General features: G+C 43.6%; 1 protein-coding gene across 1 annotated transcript in view; it reads left to right on the top strand.

Moving 5' to 3' along the window:
* HMCN1 (hemicentin 1) overlaps nucleotides 1-22,723 on the top strand; it is a 1,072,905-nt gene that overhangs the window by 327,360 nt on the left and 722,822 nt on the right. The window contains exons 12-13 of the mRNA XM_085601687.1: nucleotides 5,954-6,095; nucleotides 14,140-14,267. Of these exons, the coding sequence (XP_085457813.1) occupies nucleotides 5,954-6,095; nucleotides 14,140-14,267 (270 nt within the window). The remainder of the gene's footprint in view (nucleotides 1-5,953; nucleotides 6,096-14,139; nucleotides 14,268-22,723) is intronic.

Raw genomic sequence — 22,723 nt, 5'->3', positions numbered from 1 at the left:
TATGCAAATCAGTCTTGACCCTGTGCCTCATGGGAACAGTCCAGCCCGAACTGCCAAGCCATGTCTTCCCTGGACCGGAATCAAGCATCCTAGGACCGGTTTCTGGCTATCAGCCGTCATCAGCCAGGATAGCTTGACTCCAGTGGCGTAGTGAGCACGGGTCCCACGTCTGGGAATACCCATCCCACTTAGGGCGAAAAGCGTTACAACAAACAAATGATGGACGGAATGCTGACAATGCAGACATTCTCCCCCAGTCAAGAGATCTGGGTTAAATCCATTGTTCTTTTGCCCACTACACCACCCCAGTTTAGACATGGCCATATGCAAATCAGTCTTGACCCTGTGCCTCATGGGAACAGTCCAGCCCGAACTGCCAAGCCATGTCTTCCCTGGACCGGAATCAAGCATCCTAGGACCGGTTTCTGGCTATCAGCCGTCATCAGCCAGGATAGCTTGACTCCAGTGGCGTAGTGAGCACGGGTCCCACGTCTGGGAATACCCATCCCACTTAGGGCGAAAAGCGTTACAACAAACAAATGATGGACGGAATGCTGACAATGCAGACATTCTCCCCCAGTCAAGAGATCTGGGTTAAATCCATCGTTCTTTTGCCCACTACACCACCCCAGTTTAGACATGGCCATATGCAAATCAGTCTTGACCCTGTGCCTCATGGGAACAGTCCAGCCCGAACTGCCAAGCCATGTCTTCCCTGGACCGGAATCAAGCATCCTAGGACCGGTTTCTGGCTATCAGCCGTCATCAGCCAGGATAGCTTGACTCCAGTGGCGTAGTGAGCACGGGTCCCACGTCTGGGAATACCCATCCCACTTAGGGCGAAAAGCGTTACAACAAACAAATGATGGACGGAATGCTGACAATGCAGACATTCTCCCCCAGTCAAGAGATCTGGGTTAAATCCATCGTTCTTTTGCCCACTACACCACCCCAGTTTAGACATGGCCATATGCAAATCAGTCTTGACCCTGTGCCTCATGGGAACAGTCCAGCCCGAACTGCCAAGCCATGTCTTCCCTGGACCGGAATCAAGCATCCTGGGACCGGTTTCTGGCTATCAGCCGTCATCAGCCAGGATAGCTTGACTCCAGTGGCGTAGTGAGCACGGGTCCCACGTCTGGGAATACCCATCCCACTTAGGGCGAAAAGCGTTACAACAAACAAATGATGGACGGAATGCTGACAATGCAGACATTCTCCCCCAGTCAAGAGATCTGGGTTAAATCCATCGTTCTTTTGCCCACTACACCACCCCAGTTTAGACATGGCCATATGCAAATCAGTCTTGACCCTGTGCCTCATGGGAACAGTCCAGCCCGAACTGCCAAGCTAAGCTAAGTATAGTACTCTTGTGTGAATTATAAATAAACTAAATCATGCCAAACTAGTCCCCTATCTTTGAAGCATAAGGCGAGACGCTAGCCTCCTCTTGGCCTCCCCATGGACTCCAGTGGTTGGTAAACTATTACCCTTATGATACAGGTGCGTCATAGACCCGAAGATATTGATTAGGGATGCTTTGATTATAATTAAAACAGAGGTATCTGAGCTCCATCTTAGAAAGACTGGCCTTCACATTGGTGTGCTCCATGGCCACTAGTGGTTTACATTTTCTGTTTGATTACTCTAGACTAACTCCGAGATTTAAAGCACTTGGGGATGATTGCTGCACGAGTCTTCAAAATAAAATAGAAAGCTTTCTGCTGAGTCAACAAAATGTGTGCATTCCAGTCACCAGTATGTAAGGCTCATAATGAGAAACAGCTGAAATTAAACATCATGGCTAGCAGTGGTATTTTCAAAGAGTGCTAAGCGTGCATGAGGTAGCATCTGCAGATGATTTTGACCATGTTATTAAAGAGAACTCTTTTCCTTTCCATTTTTTGAGGATTCTGGGATCGCAGCATCAATGGTTATTTTAAGCTGGTGGTTAAAGGTGGGGCCCACCGTCATTTTTTTTGTGGGGGGAAAAACAAAAGGGGGAAAGAAGGGGTGAGAGAAAGACAGAAAATGTGTTCTCAAAGGGAGAAAGCTAGAACCTGCAAACATTTGAGATAAGGGGGCAGGAAATGTCTGGTGGTGGAGTAAAGAGACATGAGGTGGAATCAAGACTATGCAGTCTTGGTACTCGGCATGCCGACATTCAATTGTGACACCTGCCAACGTCTGAGAAAAACATTGGGCCACAGCACTTATTCTCTTTAAAATTCAAATAATAAACAGTATTCCAGAAGCCAGCTTTCAAAGGGTTATTGGGGTGTGGGTTTAATAGCTGCCATCTTGGTACCTGGAGGCAAAAACAGAGCTGGGTTAGCCAAATTTCCAGCCCAAGGAAGACTGTCAAATGAAGGCAAACAACATCAGAAAATTGAACCTTCACTGGTTTAGAAACCACAAATCACTCTGCAAGTGATGCTAGGTAGCCTGATGTGACAGGAATCCTGTTTACAGTTCCCAGTGCAAACAAATCTATTTGACAATGCAACACAAGGTAAAAGTCAATCTGTGAATGTGTGAGCCATTTGCACTTCGAAGGAGGTATGACAAAAATACTAGACATTAATGAGCAGTAACACACAAAAGTACATGTAATGTTGCACTCAGGAGTGATCGAAGATTGTCGAAAGTGGTAAAGATTGCATTAAGATTTAAAGCGTGAAGAAAAGGCCTGTGCGTACTGGGTTGGTCCCAATAAAGGTACTCCAATAAAGGTACATGAGAGAAACCCCAACAAATACAAACCACTATAAGGGGTTAACTAAGAAAGTACTGAACAATTAAACAGCGTGGCAAGGATTCACCAGGTCTCACGGATGTCAGATTTCCAACTAAGCTGGAAAGAGAAGTGTGTCATTGAAATCGTGGCCATGAACTTTGGCAGCTCATACCTCAGCGGAATGATGGAAAACAACATTCCAACACAGGGTGTTCCTGATGTACCTTTTATTGATACAAGCTATGCATCTATCTATGAATAAAGCAAGTGTGGCACCACTGCTTTGAATTCATGGTGTTCCCAAAAAATTTAAAACGAACACTGAGGCACAGGTGAATTCTATGCAGAGACATATCCTTGTACATTTTAGGGCAAATATGCAAATCAGGAGTCCAAGGGTCTACAGTATAAATGGTCTGTAGTGATGAATAAATGTAAGTTGTACACAGATGTTACCTGAACTGTGCCTACCAAGGAGACGCAGGAGACTTGGAATTATTGGTATATACAGTGAAACCACCACTAGTACTTGGTCTCAGGAAAGGCAAGGTGATTGACATTGTGAAGATCGTAATGGGTGTGAATTGCAAATGTGGCACATTGGCTGGCGATGGAATGTGATTTGAATACTTTGACTTTGTATGGCCTAGTGCACATTTCAGAGATAAACAGTATTATCTAAAAGAGGGAGCATGCCTGGACATACATATTTAAAGAAAAATATCCATTGCACTCTAGGTAAACACAGAGGAGGAGTAATTGAGAACAGACAGCCTGGGTTTAGGAAATCAAGTAAAACCATGGGTTAAGTAGCTCACTTCAATGATGGTGGTAGAAAGGAAAAGCACAGAAGCATTTAGAATATGTACTGATCCATGTGCCCTGTGCAAGGTGACAATGACAGAACCAAATCCAATAAGAGGATATAGCACTCAAACAATGCAAAATTACCTCTATTTTGATTTAAAGGGTCATGATATACAGGGAACCATCATGGCAAATGCTGAGACACATCTTATCACAGACGCATTTAACTATTGCTGCACCCTGTTTACATAACACCTGACACTGAACATTGAACACATTGGAATCGATTGACAGACCTCTGTTTGGTCTGCATGACCTCTCAAGTGACCTGTATTTGGAGGGTGTGACTCTCATGATAAATCATAATTCTCCCAACATGGCTCACTTTCAAAGTCTGTGAAGAGGAAAAGGGATAGGATGTTAATGATAAACTTGAATTTCCTGTACACATATTCCTTTAAGTTTGCAAAGCACTCATAATACCATTTAAAGACAACTAAATTTGTGAATTATTTCACAGTTAAAGCATTTAAAACTCTGTTACAAATTGGGATTGGGTAGTGATCACAATGTCCATTGCTGCTTGTAGGTATTGATGCATGCAGTGGCTGTGACCTAACTAACCTCAGAAATGCAAACCTCACACTAATTTCTTTCCACCTCTCTTGTCACATTCCACTCTTCATTACTTTACCCAACTTCCTCATTGTACAACTTTGTTCATGGCTGGCATCCCCTCAGCTTGCTTCTTCGTTTGCTCTACACTCTTTTTTTTATTCCGCATTACTTAATATTTACCAATATATTGCCCATCCTCTGCCTCCCTCCCTGTTTCTCCGGCTCTCATTTTGTTAGCCACTTTTTTTTATTGCTGGGTAGTCTGCTCTCATTCTCTTTACCTTCGTCATATTTTTCTCTCTCAGTTTCTATCAACTTCTCCTATCTCCACATTCCTCCCTGTCTTTTGCTTGCCTTCCATAGACCTTTGGCACCCATTTTTTGTCACTTTGCCTATATCTCTCCCCATTTCACTACACCTCACCCATCTCCCATCCCAATCTTTTCTCCACTCTCTATGTGCATACCTAGCTGTTTCTTAAAGTTTTCAGTAGTTGTCTGTGGAGGTTAATTCTACAAATGCATCAAGTGCATTAGGAGCGTCCTCAGTTACTGTAGTTCAAGGGTGACCCTCTCCAATGGGACCAACTTCAAACCACTGAAATAGAAGAAAAACTGGTGTTGCGACACAACAAATGTTATCAACCTAACAAACAGTAGTAGTCGTATAATGAGAGATAGGTAGCCTTAGGCATTACAAATGGAAGCTATCCTAGTATTCAGCCAAGATCTTTCAGTCATAGGTAGAAAACAATTAACCCACATAAGAGCGTCACAAAGTGTCATCTACAAATATTACATCTGATTACGAGTTGGTGCAGAGGTGCCAGAATTACCGGAATCAGAATTGCCAATGGTATATCCTATTCTCCGCCATCCAAGTGTGAGTTAAACAGGACAGAATGGGTAAAAACTATGCAAACTGGTGTTTTCTGGGTCAAATCCTGCATAGTATTGATGATTCAGCAGGTGGTAAATGGTAGTGGTAGGTCACAGGGCAACAGTCGGAGTGAGGTGACGGGAGGCTGCTTATCTTTGGGGAATGGTGGAGGATCTGTTGGTGCTCCCCTGTGCTGTTGTCGAATGTGGCACTGTTAGCCCCAAGCATGTGCCCGTAAGTCAGGATTGTGTCTGTAGTGGGGAGGAGTGAAAGAGGACTGAGGGATCAGGGTCAGGAACCTCTCTGGGGAGGGTTTGCTGACTGTTCTAGGATTCTTCTTCTGTTCCAGGACATTTGCTGCTTTTGTGGAGGTGTAGGACAGAGGCCAGGACCAGATAAATTGGAATTCGAGGGACTCCCCCATGATGCAAAAGCCATGACGGGGGATGGACTGTGCTTCTGCCCACAGTTCCTCCTAGCCCTTCTACTAGGTTTTACCAGGTGCAGATTTGCCCCTTATAAATACATGTGTGATGTTTTGGGGCATGGAGCTATTGGAGAGCCTGGTAAGTTCAGGTTTGGAAACACCAGTCCACTCAGAATCAGAAGAAGTGATTTCTCCCCTGAGATTGCGTCAATACAAGGCACGCACTATAGCTGAGCACCAAGCTCTGCTATGGGAACCCTTTCACTATTAGAATGACACCAAGGGCATTGTTTTCTTTTTCATACCAGTTCCCAAACACAACAGCATAATAAAACATTTGGGACAGAATTGTTTACTTTCCTAATTCACGTTTCAGAAGTTTGTTAGAATTGTGTTTCACATGGAAATTTTGTAACCAAGTAATTTGAAAACAACTATGTGACTGAAACCGTCTATAAACTATTTATTTGACCTCTCATTACAGAACCCCCTAAAGTGATTGTTGAACCCAGAACTCAGACGTTTATTGAGGGAGTCGAGGTGACACTCAAGTGTTCTGCAACTGGCCATCCGAAACCACAGATCGTATGGACGCATAATGACATGTTCATTATTGGCTCAAATAGGTATCTTTCATGTGTGTCTGTCCATCTGTCTAGCCATCTATTTGTTTTTGGTATTTTTAAAGAATGGCATAGCTCTTTAGAGACACATTTAGCGCCTTGGGTATAGTTGAAGCACTTCCCGGTAGTAGCATAGCACACGTTGCCGTATTTGCTTCCCTATGTAGCAACATCACTCTGGTCTTTTGTCATTCAGGAAGACCAACATAACCCACGACGTTTCACGAGATATTGATTCAATTAAGATGCACTATTCCAGTCTACCTCGCCTGTTGTGTAATGCAGCACCACGATCTTGGTGATGCACTAAGACGAGACTTTACACCACCTGAGTGCTCCGGCCGCATACTGCAACTAAGGCTCATCACAGACATCACTAACATTCCCTGAAAACACTAAATGAAATATAAGAAACAACAGATCAGCATAATCAAATTTTGATCAGGGTTACATCAACCTTAAATAACTGACTATTTTTAATAAGTTTATTTTAAACAAAACTGAGTCACTCCTGTTATTTTTGAGTTTGGCATCTTTCTACTTTTCCAAATAACTGTTTTCACCTATAAATTATGTATATAATTAGTATGATCTGTGTGAATACAAATACGGTCTTTGTGAGTTCTTACATATGGCACCTCTACTTTTGGCTGAATTTAGCACTACTTTTTTTATAAATATTATGCAGCAAAGTGTGCATACATACACAATATTTTGTTCTTGTTGTAATGTATGTTTCAGGGGACAGCAGTAGATGTCCCTGGCTGACCGTGTAAAAAGTACGCAATACAGATTTTCAGGGAAACTCTATCCCACCCGGAGTCTTAGGGATCTGATACATTTTCGGTCCTGAAGAAAGCCATCGACTCCTATGGGTGCCAGCTGGCTGAAACATGTCAACCTCTTTTCCAATCACCCATTGGATGTGCAGGACAGAATAACGGTCCCCATCACATCTCACTGCTTTTAACCTTGTGGCCATCCCGGTTCACAATTAAAAAGGAGCACTGTCTCTGGGATCAGCAACAATTTTAATCCACTATTTTTTGTACAGATCCCACCATGTGTCTTAGCTAAGGGTCTCTACTGTCTGGTGGAGGCGAGACCTGATTATGATGCTTTTTACTACTAGTACTTCTGTGGAGCAAATATATCACCGAGGGAGGATCTCCCTACTATTTCCGTAGGGACTGCATCTATAAAGGATGATGTGGGTGCACTCCTTTTGATTACCCCAAGGTTGACCCATGGAAGCAGAGTGTAATCCATGTTCTTTGTGCTTCTATCTCCCTCATCTGATTCTTTCAAACCTTGAAAATATCTCATTCCCTATATGACCTATCACTACATCATTAAGGTAGTTCCAGTTCAATTTACCTCGACAAGAAAGTGGTAGTCGATATAGTGGACGCAATATTTTTGTCATGCAACATACCGCATATGATATAGTGCCTGCCTGATCACCTTAAGCATTGTTTAGGCTCCATATAAATCATTCCAAACTTAAAGTATCCCAACCCGATAGGGCTCAAATGTAGACTTATGTGGCGTAACCCGCTCAAGTGCGGGAATGGAGGCAACTTCTCTTTGTTAATTAACCCTCACACACCCTATTGGTGTCATTCTTTATAATAGGGTTCACCCCGACTCCTAAAGGTCAGGGTGGGCTCGACCGTATTTCAGGGAGCACGTAGAAGATGTAGGCCAGGGGGGCTAAAGATTAAAAAAATTCTACTGCATTTCCCAGGTATCTCTTTATTGGCGGGGACGTAGTGGATATTAAAATATATATACGGGGTCGTTTGGAGGTAATGGTCCTATGACCCTAAAGACGTGCCAACATGTTTCAGCCCTTAGTCAATGGCCTCATACGTCCTGGGCTTTCTTTAAGAAAGTGGCTCTGTATATACTGTTCCCAAATAGGTACAGTGTGCACAGTCCCTAGAGGTTTGATATAACCTTACTCTCTAAAGTGGTAGCTTGGTCGAGCAGTAAGGCAGTATCAGAGGACAGTGTAAAGTATTTGTTGTACACACTCAGTCAGCAAATGGTCACACACACTCAAGAACTGAACTCTAGGCCAATGGTTTTTGTATAAAAATATATTGTTGTTTTATTTTAGAACCAACAAGGGGTATCAAAATATACTTTCTCAGGATGAGATGCTTTAGATAAATACTTTTCAATAGGCAATAGACTTTTGAATATAACAGTTACAGGGGTTGCAATAGGCAACACAGTTTCAAACACAATAATACATTGAGCTCAACGGGAATTTCTAGTTAAATGCAATTAGTTACTTTAAGGATTACATTTCTAACCACAGGACTGGATCCTGGATTCAGTCCTGTGGCATTTCCTGTAAACAATTGAGTAAAAGCGTTTTGGTTACAGTTGTGATTTTTAAGCAATATTTTTGTATTTTAAAAGTTGATACAAACTTTTTCTCATAGAATCACTAATGTAATCCTATGGGAGGAAAGTGGGGTTATTGTTACTTTTTCTAACTCAGGGTTGGATCTTGGATGCAGCACTGGGGCATCTCCTGTAAACAGTTGAAAGAATTAGTTTTTGTCATACATTCGATTTTTAACGAATATTTGTAAGTTTGCAAAATCGACACTTGGAAACATTTTCAGCAAAAATCAGGCAATGTTATCCTATGGAAGGAAATTCAAATTACAGGTAAAGTAGGTTCTCGTTACTTTTGTATTCCAGTGCTGGGCTGCTAGGTTCAGCACTGGGACATCTATCTAAAACAGGTAAGCAATTACGTTTTCACAGTTGGTACGATTTTTAAAGAATATTTGTAGTTTGCAAAAATCGACACAGAAGAAAGTTCACAGAAAAACAGTCAATGGTTTCCTATGGAAGAAAATTGGGTTAGCGGTAAGTATGGTTGTAATTACTTTCCAGGGTCAGTGCTGGGCACCAAGATCCAGCACTGGGATCTCTCCTGATAGCAGGTGAGTATTTTCGTTTTCGTTACTCGGTTGATTTTAGGTGAATATTTAAAAGTTTAGAAATCCACACAGGTATCGGCTTTTGGGTAAGTACTCAACTGGCAGAGTTAAAGTTCTGGGCATAGACTCAGAGGTCTCCCAGGGTCAGGTAAGTACAGTTGTTACACCCTCAGCGGCACAGGGGCAGCCGGGTGCATAGTGAGTTAGGCCCAATGTTATCCTACGGGAGGCAGGGGGCCCTTGGTTGGTGGCTACTGGCTTGCAGGCCACGCGGCTGTGGGAGCTGGGCTCCTGGTCACTTGCTCAGGGCAAATGTGGAAGTAGATTAGGGTAGAGGTTGTACTGCCAGGGGCACTCGGGCGGCTGGGTGCAGGGTGCTTTCGAGCCGTTGGGGCTCAATGGATTGCAATGGAGAAGCTCAAGAACGAACAAAGGCTGCAAGCTCGGGACGAAGATTCTTCAGGTGCGACCACCACTTCGAGAGGTAAGTTGGGTAGTTGGAGGATAGGTAGGCACCCAGGAGTTGGGCATAGCGGGCCGCAGGGCGCTGGGTGCAGGGGTGCCTTTTGGTGTTGGGAAATCTTACGGTCGCGGTTGGGGGGGTCCCTGGTTCTGAGGCTGCAGGCGTCATCAGGAGCATCGAGGTGGGTCCTTGGGTGCTGGATTCGGGGTCACAGTCGCTGGGGGGACGTCCTCGTGGTCTTTTTTCACTCCGGCACAGGCCAGGCTTAGCGGGTGCAGAGTGTGCAGGGTTCGCGGTTCCTGGCTGATACCAGGGGTCAGTTACTTGCTTTGAGCAGTACCACTGCTCATGGGAGTCCCAGTTGCTTAGAGTCACAAGGTAGCCAGGTCCTCCGGGGTTTGTGAGGTTGCTGGCCACTGGAGATGCCGGGGTTTAGCAGGAGCAGGTTCGAGGGTCGACAGGCCAGTAGGGCTGGGGCCAAAGCAGTTGGTGTCTTCCTCTTGTTAGCAGCTGCACGGCAGGTCTTCTTGTTTCTTGATCTTCTTTGCTGTTTCGGAATCTGGATCTGAGGAAGGAAGGTTCGGGGTGCCCCTAAATACTGAATTTAGGTGTGTTACAGGTAGGTAAAGGGCAGGGACCGACAGGTCCCTTCCCTCGGGTGGGTACACCCCCTATTCTGCCACTCTCCTGTGGGAGGGGGGCAGTTGCCTAGTCCTGATTGGGCAGGGCTTCCCATCTTCAATATAGCGAGGGCCCGGAGATGTGCTTCACCTCGCCTCCCCCACCTGAGGGGTGGAGTTGGCAGAAACTGGCACACCCCCTTTCCTTCCTTGGAGTTTCCGGCCAGTCTTCCCGCCAGAGTGGGGGTCGGAACCGGTAGGGGCCAGTAGCTGAGTACAGCAAGTGGCCTGAAGAAGCTCACAAAAAGCGGCATTCCATTGAAGCTTCCCCTGCCTATCCTGGGGGAGGAGACCTAGCACCTCGCCCAGGATGTGCATTGTTGCAGGCCCAGGAGAGCGGGTGGCTCTCTACCCAGAGGTCCAGCAACATGTCTGCTGTGTGGCAGCCTAGGCAGCCCCTCAGACAAGACGTGGATTGTAGGTTAGGTTCAGGGGGCATCTCTAAGATGCCCTCTGTCGTGCATTCTACATTAAATCCGACACTGGCATCAGTGCGGGTTTGATATGCTGAGAAGTTTGATACCAAACTTCTCAGTCTTCAGGGTTGCCATCATGGTGCTGTGGAGTTCGTGTTGACGACCTCCCAGCACTATATACTCTTAATGGCAGCACTGCACTTACTGTTCCCAGGAATGGACCTGGGTACTGTAGGGGCACAGGGCTCATGCACCTGTGCCCACACCACTGGCATAGGGCACCCAGCTAGAGGGGTGGCTGATGTATGCCAGGGCAGTGTGTGTGGTGGGCATGGCACATAGGGATGTGTGCCATGTCGACTCTCTGTTTTGTTCTGCACCCAGACACTCAGCCTGCCAGGGCAGTGTGTGTGTGTGTCAGGGTACAGGGCCTCTAAGGGTGGCACAATAAGTGTTGCAGCCCTTAGGGGTCTTCTCTGGTCACAAGGCCCTGGGTACCTAGTGTACCATTTACCAGGGGCTGACATGTGGCCAAGGATGCCAATTGGGTTTAGGCTTCAACAAAGTTTTATGGAAGGAACATAGGCCCTGGGTACCTGTTTGGCAGGAGCCCAGGGCACACTCAGTCAAAGTACATCAGCAATTCAGCAAAAAGTGGGGGCATACCATGCAAGAAAGATGGCACTTTCTCACACTTTCTTCAGGGCAAATTGAGATTCCCTCCCTGGAATTTAATCAAGGATTTTCCTATGTATTTTTATGGTGACGGAGCAGAAAGCTGCTCCCTCGTGAAAGGTATGGAGGGTATACTTATCTCTACATCCAGAATGAACGCAAAAAAGCATGTCTCAAGGGGATCGGGAAGGGGGTAGCCTTTTAGTCATACGTACTCCAAAAGTCCTGCCCCTCACGTCACCTATTTGGGTCCCGCGTCACACGGGCTATTCTGTCAACTAATAACGACATTCTGCGGTCCTGGTAAAACTCATACACACAATAATGTTTTTACTGTGCCACCACACGAACCAGAATCTTCAGTTTCTGACCTGCAGTCAGTGGCAGGGCTTTTGCATTTGGGTTGGAAAGTTTCTCTCTTGACCCACTGTCTTTGAACTCTGAGTGAAGCAAGACTGAGTGTTACTGTGATCTTGCTGAGAAGGAGGTGGATCTCTCTTTTTACTTTATAAAAGATTATGTTATCAAAAGTCATAAATACCCATGTACCAAATTCCTACCTGAACCACAATGCTATGTTTGGTGCAAGGTGGGTTTAGCTCATGTTGGGCTAAAGACACTCCTGATGGCCTCAACCACCACAAATAATAGAACTGTCTTTCCAAACATGGAAGTACTTTCTAGAGAAAGGAATACTTACCTTGTCTTATGCCCAAAACCTCTTTGATCAACCACCATGTAACTCCCTACATTATGTAGCCTGAGACGAAAAGGTACATTAAGACACAACCGGAATGAAAAGAAGATCAGACATTTTGAGCTAACCTTTGGGCGTGTTTCTAAATTGATTTGGTGACTTTGGCCTTCACAAAGTTGCTGTCACCCAGAGAACTCTTCAGAAAGTGAGGTGATGGCCTGGAGCTACTGCATGAGGTGCTTTATGATGCGTGTTGAACTTGTTTGTGATCTTCCCACAGAACAGTCATCCCCTGTGTAGTGGCAATACCTTCAGCGGCTCGGAACCTTGGGTTGAATGCAGCAGTAACATACTGGCACTCATAGAACATTTGATTGGGTAAAGCCTATAGTATGGCTTTCATGTATCAAATCATGAAAAAACTGGTGCCCACAAGTGCTATTGGGGGTGGTAGCAATAGTAGTTATATTTAATAATGGTAGTGAGTGGGGAGGTGGTAATGGGTCACTCTCAAGTCTCTACAGAAACATTTTAAAATGCTTATTGCAGTAAAAGAAAAGTATTGTGTAAAATGCATGTAAGAGAAAAAGAATTAGATTTGCAATGCTATGCAATGATAGAGAGTTTTAGTCAGATCTAAAATAGTAGCACATTCATTGCATAGAAAGCACTCCAAAGTAGGTGGAATGACACACAAAACAGCCAATAGGAAGATATGAGAGAATAATAATTATCTGGAGGGGAGGTGGCGGGGGGGGGGGGCAAACTCCACTCTACGGATATATTAAAGAAGTGATATTAGTATGTCAACAGACCACGGCTTTATCAAACCTGACCTAAATAAATTGGTCTTAATCCTATTCCTGAACTATTGCAGAAACTATTTGGGAAGTAAAATGATACAAGGTAGTTTAGGTCAGTAGGGCACCTAAATGAAATGTTATCCAGCAAAATGGAATTTTATGGTTCCTTTTCTGGAGCAGCAAAGGACTGATATTCTATAGTATTTCTGCAGAAGTGTTCTTTCGAACTTTACACCTTACCTCTCCCAGAATGCAGACGTCTCTTTACAGTATAGCTTGTGAAAGTACTGCTTGTAACCTTTTTGTATCTATGTATGTATTTCATTATCAGCCCTATGTAGAGTAGAATAGACTCAATTGGTGATAGATCCCTCTTCCATTGGAACAGCTAGATGCATATGCAATCATTTTGCATCCCTTCATTTTATAAATCAACAGTTTCAGGTTAAATGTGTTATGTGTAATTGATTCCTTTTGCTGTGATAGTTTATTAAGAAGCCAACCGGCAGTCTTCTCCATAGTCTCGGCTTGCTATAGATCAAAAATATAGAATCCACTCCTAGAATGGCTATTTTGAATTTCGTGAGACTACAGGGCAATTGGCCATTTTGTTTTCTTTTGAGGACTAGTAGTTAGAGTGTATTAGGAGACAAAGATGACCCCCACCTCCACTGAGTTGCCTGGTGATTTATAGCCTCAACTGTGTTGTCACAGCTTGCAGCCCTTTTCTTTTTACACGTCTTTTCTAACTGCAACAATGTATTGTTAAGGTCATTTTGCCTAGCCTTACTGGAAAGAGGTGATCGAGCTTATGTCGGACTAGCGAAGGAATTCTCAATTCCGGGCAGTATTCCTCCACAAAGTTCCATCAATTATGATTATTGTTCCCAGAATGGGGAATAACAAGCCAGGCCCAGTAGTTTTTTTTCCCTGATTCCAGAGACAAGTCCATTTACATTTACCACCTTCTTAAAGCAGGTTCAAGATGTCACTGAGAGGGCTGGTGGATTTCAGAGGTGGCGGATTAGGCCAGGGCCGGAGTGTTGAAAGGTGCAAGGCAGTGTTGGCTACTTCCCCTTATTTTCTGATGCAATTGGAGGAGGAAGGGTCTGCTCGAATCCCTGCAACTGTTTCACCAGGTGCGGATTCGGGCCGGTGTCTCCTGATGCTCTGTTGGTTGGCATACTTGGTGAACTTACCTGTCTCTCACTTGGTTCTCTAGTTAGATCTGGTTGGGGAAGGCACTGCTTAATCCATGTCCCTTCATAGATAAGATTTCTTATGTAAGATGAATCTACATTAACTGCTAAGTGAAACTAAATAAAATTTGTTTTCCACTGCCCATTGCAGGTACCGACTTGCTGCAGAAGGTACCTTGATCATCAAAAACGCTGTTCAAAGAGATTCTGGAGTCTACGGCTGTTTGGCCAGCAACCCCGCAGGAACTGACCAACAAACATCTATTCTCACCTATATTGGCAAGTACATTCACCAAATAGCTGAAGTGGGGTCCCATGCATGATTCACCTCTCTTGCATTCACAAGTGTATCTCATACGCCGTGCATATTTTGTACACAAAAAGAAATGCAGAGGCCCCCAGTGTTATTAATGCTGGTTTTGTCTAATAGCAAGGCTACCTAGTCTTGATTACACCTCCTGCCTCTTTCTTCCACCACCCTACACTTCTGTTTTTTTCTCTCTCTCTTGCAGTTCCTTTTCATCCCGGCTTTCTCCCTTTGTCACTATTTTCCTATCTCTCTGTTCTGGTCTCAAAGGTGAATGCTAGTGCCCAAGACACAAAAAGGGAAAGCCAGGGCCGATTTTAAGACCAGCGGGTCCAGTCTCCCGGAACATAACGTAAAACACACACTAGTTTACTCTCCAAGAAGGCTTTGTGGGAATAGATTAAGCTGGAAATGAATGTTTCCGACCAGTGTGAAAGAAATGCTTTCAATTTAGGACTAAAATCTTCACCCACCATGAGGTGGCATTCTTCATCATAGGGTTCCTCCTCACCCCACAACAAAGTTGTGGTCTGGGCTACAACTCCAACAAGTAGGAGGAGCTCTTTGGATGTGTTTAAATGGTCCCTATGTAAGTGAGACATTTGGGTGACTGAAGCAGAGTGTGAAACTTTATAAAGTGAAATTAAAACTACCTCCTAATCAGGCAATAACTTTACCGTATGCAAGAGTACATGACATTTCAGAGGAGGGAGATGGCATACAGCAGAATGAGGACACATTACAGTCAAATCCTCCCTATTATGTAGTAGAAATTTCACAAGTAATAGTAAAAAGCCACCTCGATGGGGCACTGGGCCCAACGAAGTACCCCAAGCAATTTATAAGCAAGACCCCAACTATTGGGCAAGTAAGATGTATTGCCTGTTTCAACTGATAGGCACATCTAGTCACATCCCGGAGAGCTGGAGAGGTGCTATAATCAATCCAATATATAAAGGAGGAGAACGTACAGACCCCGTTAATTACCGTCTGATCGCATTCATAGACGCTGAGGACAAATACTATGCATCCTTGATCTTAGCAGACCTGACAAGTTGGTCTGACGCGAACAAAAAAATCCCCCTCAACCAGTCCGGCTTTTGACGGGGTACAGGTACAATCACAAATGCACAAGCATTAGGGCTAATTGCTAATAAAAGCCTACGACAGTGACAAAAACTTCTATGCGCGTTGTGGATTTTAAGGCGGCGTTTGACCGTGTTAGTAGACGTACGTCGTTGGGCAAATTGAAACAGCAGGGTTTATCAGATTCAATCCTGAAACCAATGATGGATCTCTGTACTGACACCTGGATGCAGGTCAAAATCGCCGATGGCCAAAGGCTTACCAGGAAGATCTACACAAACGAGGGTTTAAAGCAAGGCTGTGTCCAGGCCCCACACTTATTCAAGTTTTTTGGAATACCTGTATTTTCGACTCTCGGGAGAATCAGGCGAGGGACGAAGGAGTCCTTATATAGGATCCTACCGCTGTGGGGTGGGGAGAACCCACTGACATGCCTATCAAAAGACTACAGTAATACGGTCTTGACCTCTGTTCTGGCTATCACACAGGAGAGATTCTTTGATTCTGGGGACTGGAATTAACCCACCCATGTCTAATTGACACTATCATTGTTGATTATTGTCACCTTGATAATAATTGAAATAGCTGAGATTTGTAATCTCTTTGGAAACCTTTGATTACATTACATTGAATTGTTACTGCTACTTTTGATATTCGGCGTATAGACCAAGTGTTTGCCCTGAAGAAGTCCTAGCAAAAAGGACGAAACGCGTTGGCTGAAGGATTGGTTTGGAAAATAAAAGAAATTATAAACCATCGATTGGATCAAGTGGCCTCTCTTACATTTATATGATTTGATGAAAATATTATGGACATTTTTTGAGAATCTCTGTACGAAAGGGTGGTGCGATTCTGATATAGTAGAAACGTATTCAACCTACTTATGGCCGACTTAACACCAAGGACGGGGTTAATTTGCACCCACCACGCCTGGGCACACTGCCACTAACACACCTGTCCTACGCGGAGGACGTCGTCCTCCTAAACCACACGCAAATTGGCTTACAAAGAGCAATTCACGAGTTAGCTGACTTTGCTAAAACAAACTTGATGGAAATAAACACAACAAAAACAAAGGTCATGATCATAACTCATAGCTTACATAACCAAACAACCTTCACAATCAACAACGCAAGGTTAGAAGTGGTGAACAGCTACAAATATCTTGGGATATATCTGGATCGAAGGTTCTCCTTTTCAATGCAGAACGAGGCCATACAAAAAAAGGGCAATGCTCTAATATTTGTATTTTGTAGCTTATCAAAAACCTTAAGAGGCCTACTGTTCACCCCATTATTGGCAGTCATCAAAGCTAAATTGCTTCCAACTATTGTATACGGAAGTGTTGTTCACCATGGAAACAACGCAGCAATCCTGGACAACATTCAAACATGAGTGTACAAAAGGGTATTCTCTCTGCCACGTGACTTCTCGTCAGCCCAGGTTTGATTAGAGTTTGGGCTGCAACAACAACAACTATACAGAAGGTATGAGGCAATCAAAACCTGGTATAAAATTTGGTTTAATCATGGTCTTGAGATCAATAAGGCGCTCTGGGACGCCTTGCAAAGTGACCCTCAGTCCGCCTACGCAAAGTATTTAGAAGCTTCACTACAAATAACTAGGATGGCTGACCTCTGGCAATGGAAATTACCCCTGGCATCTTTCCAGCTAATTACGAAAAAGGCGTCAAAAATGCACTCTCTACAAGATGACAAAGCAATGTTAAGTCGGCGAGCCCACACTTGGATAGTATTACATTCCTACACTAAACCTGAGCCTGCGGCATATCTGGGTCTTGCCTTTTTCCCTTACCTAAAAACAAGTTTTTAGAGCTACATATGGGGAAGCTGCCCTCCAATGCAGACCTCCCCAGCTGGAAGTACCAGCTCAAAAGCATGCAGACTATGTGGGTCACCAATACAGGACTTTATACATCTAATATGTATATGCCCAGCCTTAGGTTCTTACCGCCGTCATCTGTTGAGGAGACAGTTTAATGAAAGAGGCATCCGCACATGCAGATCTGCTGTATTAAAAAGCCTGGACTCAAACAACCCGCAACTAATCTGCCATTTAATACAATTTTTAATCTGTCATAAGAAATTAATGACATAATGAAACTGGTCACAACGCCGTTCAGCGGACCTCCCCTGCTTTTTAGCAACCATAATATTGTAAATAGAAACAATTAACCACATTTTAATGTACTGAACAAAAAAGGTGGTGTATCAGCTCTTCACATAAATGTTTTATTTTTTATGTTTAAAGAAACAGGGATATTTACACGTTTTAACATGACGGTACAACAAATTTTATGTATTGGAATATTGTTTTGGTTTTAATTAACTATACAATAAATAATTTTTCACTTTCAGAGGAGGGAGTGGACAGATCTGATCAAAATTTAGTGCTGGGGCACAAATATTTTAGTAGCCCATTATTTGCAATGCCAAATGCTGTAGGTGCTGAGAGTGTCTAGTTTTGATTCCACGTCTTTCTTCTACCTTTCTACACTTCCTGTCTCTTTACCCCACTCTTTCCCATTGCTGATTTCTTACTTTTTCCCTCCTTCCTATCTTTCTCTTCCTTCTTCTTACTCCCTTTTCTACCTTTTTATTTCTATTGTCCTGGGTCAAACTCTGATGGAAAAAAGTAAGTTCTAGTCCCTAAAGATGAATGTCGGTGCCCACCTCCCGCAACCTGCAGCACAAATTAAGAGTTAGGACAGTTTGCTTTGCTTCATTACAGCTCCACAAGCACATGTGTTGTTACACGTATCTCTGGGAGTTTTCCTCCAATGAGATGGCCTTTTACATTGGGAAATGGAGCAGTTCTAGGCTGGGGAGAGCATGTGTAATAAGTTGTTTGCACTCTTTGGGCAAGGTGTTGGGAATTAGAGGCAGGCCCACCGTTTGAGATTTTGAACACTACACGTAGGCATTTAAACTGAAGCAGGATCCATCTTCGCACGTCTATATGAACAGTTTTGTAGCATGGGGGAGACTAGATTAGAAACACCTTTGAGTGGGACAAAGCATGATTGATGATGGTGGGATTTAGTTTTCGATTTTTGATGTTTAGCCTACAGACATCAGTTTGCATGTTTCTATTCCTTGCTCATTAGCTACTTCACACTTTTAGAGAATGTGTTGAAGGGCAACTTTTTTGAACTGGTAAAATGGGAACTCACCTGCAATTGTGAACTAAACTCACACGTCAACTGGTTCCTCAATATTACAGGGAGTAAGTTTGAGTTATGATTAAGCTAATTAATTGTGAGCCACAATGTGTTTTTTGGCTTTTCCGTGCTGCCAGTTGTGTTTTGAGGGTCCAGTGAATACCGGCAAAGATTATTGGCACTGTTCCTTAAGAAACGTTGTTAGGAACATTTACATACAGGCAAGCTAGGATTCACAATTCTAAGAATTGTGTATAGCCAATTGCAAGAAGAGGACAGAATTGCTCAAAAGATGAATTCCTTCTTGGCCCAGCAAATATACCTCAGTCTGTAGCTAATGTTGCATTAAAATGTTCATAGTTGAGGGCCGTGTACTAATGTTTGCTGAATCGGAATATTTCTAGCTGAACTTACATTATGTGTTGACAACCCTCATGTCTAAGAGATGAATGGCTTTCTGGATAAGGCTCTTACTAGTTTAGTAACTTGTGCCGTCAGCTGGTGGCCAGCTCTACTGCATCGTTAACCCTGCCTAGATGGTGGCATGCCCTTTTGGAGGCACTAGAAAAGATTCTTTGTAGGGTCTAAGGGAAATTTTAATGACCTGCCACAGTTCTAATCCCCTAAATCTATAGTGTAAACAACAAATCGATGAACTGGGGGTCTAGTCAAGTCCTGCTTACTAAGCGGAAAAGTAGAGAGAAACGGGCTAAAAAAGTCCCAAAGAACAAAAAGAAGTGAAAAGAGTAAGAGAGGCAGAAAGGAGAGACAACCAGATGCAATCAGGAGTGAAGCTTGGAGCGGTATAATTGGATACCCATCAAATATCAATGTGATCAGTCTTATCATCAGGTTGTCCAATCCAAAATGAGATGCTTCTCTTGATCATAGAGAACATCTGAATGAAAAGATTTCACTCGTGGGTTGTCCAAGGTTGTCAAGGATTTGGAATGGAGAAACAAACCATAGTTGGATGATAGGACAAATGACAGGAGTGCAGTGCTAACAAGGAACAGTGAGGTGGTGTGTTAAAATAGAATTGCGAGAAAACACTAACAATTTAATACGTGTCTCGCATCCTAATTAAAACAACAGTGCAGAAAGGCAGTATTAAACAAATGACTGCCGTATAAAGGTCGACATGTTTCAGCCAAATGAGATACAATCACCTCTGAGGCTTTCTTCAGGACCTATGTTGTTATTTATCTAGCTACTGCAGTAAAGTGAAAAACACGTATAGTGATAAACATAAAGATAAAGACAGACAAGTACATTTATCTCACTATCATGTAAAAATGGCACATTGTACCACTTTAAGTGTATCCTCCGTCTCAAAAGGATGCTGCGTGCATCTGCCAAGAAAACAAATAGAAATTGTCTCAAAACAGGAGAAATAAAAGATAGAAGCACTTTTTTTGTCCTAAACAGAAAACTAACATTATATTAGATGTTAGAGGGCTTACCCGTAATGATCGGGGAACAGACCTCACCTCGCCCGGATCCTGATTCCAGACTAAGAGGCCCCGCTCTATATAAAGAGAAAAAATGAACTACCAATATCTGAAAGGCAATCAATGCAAAATTCAAAGGAAGAGTATATGCTAGTGTAATATACTACTAGCCTCAAAAACTGGTAGCCTGCAACTAGGAATAAAACCACGTAATGTGTCATGCCAAACCAAAGGAAACTCCCCAACAGGAAGTAAAAGGTTTAGAAAATGGGAGATGGAATGCCAAATTTGCACCAAACATGAAATTTCATGCATACTGAACCACCCGCAACTCTTTGACAGGGGCATTAGTGCAGGGGTTCGCATAATGATGTTGAAAACTAGTATACAGTCTACATGTCAAAAGCTTTATCAAGGAGGAACTTTACCAGGGAAAAGACATGTAGAGAGGTCTCATTTCTTCGTGAAACGAAGATATTTCAGTAAAAACGCCCGATATTTTTCTTAAGTGAAAAGACCTAAGCAGTGACTCCGGTGCTTACCTCTCCGTCGTTGCCTCGTTGCGGCACCAGAATCAGGAGGGAGGTAACCGTGACTGCAAAGACGGCGTTCTAATAAAGCCGCCAAATCTCATCAGGGCAAAGTGCGAGTGAGTGTGGATTGGTCCGGAAAACCAAACAGGACTACAGGGTGACGTCATAATGGCCGATTATGTAGTTCCTGAAGGTTGCTGGGATATAAACATATGCGTACCCAGTGCAGTAGCGTGGCAAATACAGCGAAACAGAATATTGTATTATTTAAACCGCCTATGCCCGTCAAGTGCCAAGCACATCATAATGCTGGCTATGGAGACAACTTAGTTAACGAAACTAAAAAACAGACTACAAAGTGATGTCATAATGGCCGCTTGTGTAGTCTGTTTCATTTTGCTGACGAGACTACTAAGCTGGAAATGCGTGCGTGCTCAATATCAATACTAAACAGGTAAAATGTCCATGCTTGCTATTGGGGTGTTAAACGTGTGTATCTACAACTGACAAGTGTACACCTCTCTGCGACCACAAAACCTCTCATCTATAATTGAAAAGACGTCATGTCAAATATTGGGGCATGCCGGTAGTGGAAGTGTAAAGGGCTACAGGATGACATCACAGAGTGAGCTTGAGTAGTTCATTAGCTATGCTGGAAAAAAGACTCGCACTATAAATAGTGAATATATCAGAAATGAGGGAGTCATGGTGTTTAATATTGAAAGTGTGTTAGTAATGAAAAAAGAATAACAATAATGCAAAAGGGCAAGTGCTATGTAGTAGCATGTGGGGAAGAAAACAGGTACCCAGATATTAAAGCATGCTCTGAGAGGACACCAAAATATTTCATAGGGTGGTCCAAGGAATTTCATCATTATCCCCCGCATCCATTTCAACCACCAATGGCACCCTTTCAAGGTTTTCCATCCGACCCAAACTCGCATCCTTTTTTAGGATTAGGCCCCCCCAGGTCGAGAGGCAGAAGAAGAAACCAACGATCCCAGGTTCACTGGGACCCCCAAACAGGCCCACATATGGGGACCCGCAGTCAGACACAGAGGAACATTCCTCCGACAGACAGCCCCCATCAGACCTGATTGTAAATCTTAGCTCCAAGACACTCACCAGGAATGAAGAATCAGTTCTGAATAGAGGTCTTGGGTTTGTCACCACCTTTGATGGGGATCCTTTTCAGACACAGTGCGAATTGGCACGATTCTTTCGGAAATTGAGACTACATTACTTTTTCAAAGATAAGGAACTGACCGAAGATGAAGAAACTGATATGAACACTGGCCTCAAGAAGCGCTCAGTGTTTAATCCTCCCAGTCATACGGTTCCGCCGGCTGTTCTAACCTTTGAAGAAGCAGTCAAAAGAGACGTCACCTTACTCTCTACTAGTCATAAATCCTCTTACACTAACTTACCCTTGGGTGAACAAAGGGCCCTTCGAGACTTGTCCGCAGACACTCTGATCACCATAAAACCAGCGGACAAGGGTGGTGCCATAGTGATTCTAGACACATCCGATTACAGAACTGAATGCTTGAGACAATTGGAAGATCGCCGCTTCTACTTACCACTGGCGGAAGATCCCACTAATAGATTACAGCGTACTATTAGTGATATGGCGGAGGAAGCACTCTGCGAAGGTTGGATTACAGCTAAAGAATCCCAGTTTTTACAAACCAAATTTCCCATCATGCCGTACTTCTATATTTTACCGAAGATACATAAGGCACAAAGACCACCGCCTGGCAGACCCATCATTTCGGGCCAAGGAGCTATACTGGAACCTCTTTCCACCTTTGTGGATCATTTCTTGAGACCTATTGTCAGCAAGATGCCCACGTATCTCAAGGACACGAAAGACGTATTACGTCTGTTACCCACCATCGATTTTGATACCAGTACGGATCTCTTAGTCTCTTTTGATGTTGAGGCGCTTTACACCTCCATCCCCCAGGATGAGACTTTGGACACAGTATCTACTATTCTACTCGAGACCGAATTGGATTCTATTACCCCTGTACACTTTATTATGGCACTAGCCAAACTTGCCATGAAAGACAACTTCTTTAAATTTGAAGACCAGATCTACCTCCAAGTTTCCGGGACCAGTATGGGCAGTATTTTTGCGCCGAGCCTGGCCAATCTTTATGTCCATTCCTATGAAC

The sequence above is a fragment of the Triturus cristatus genome, chromosome 4_2 (assembly GCF_964204655.1).
Source record: "Triturus cristatus chromosome 4_2, aTriCri1.1, whole genome shotgun sequence".
NCBI lineage: Eukaryota > Metazoa > Chordata > Amphibia > Caudata > Salamandridae > Triturus > Triturus cristatus.
The sequence above is the reverse complement of the archived record's forward strand: the minus strand, read 5'-3'. Positions and strand labels throughout refer to the sequence as shown.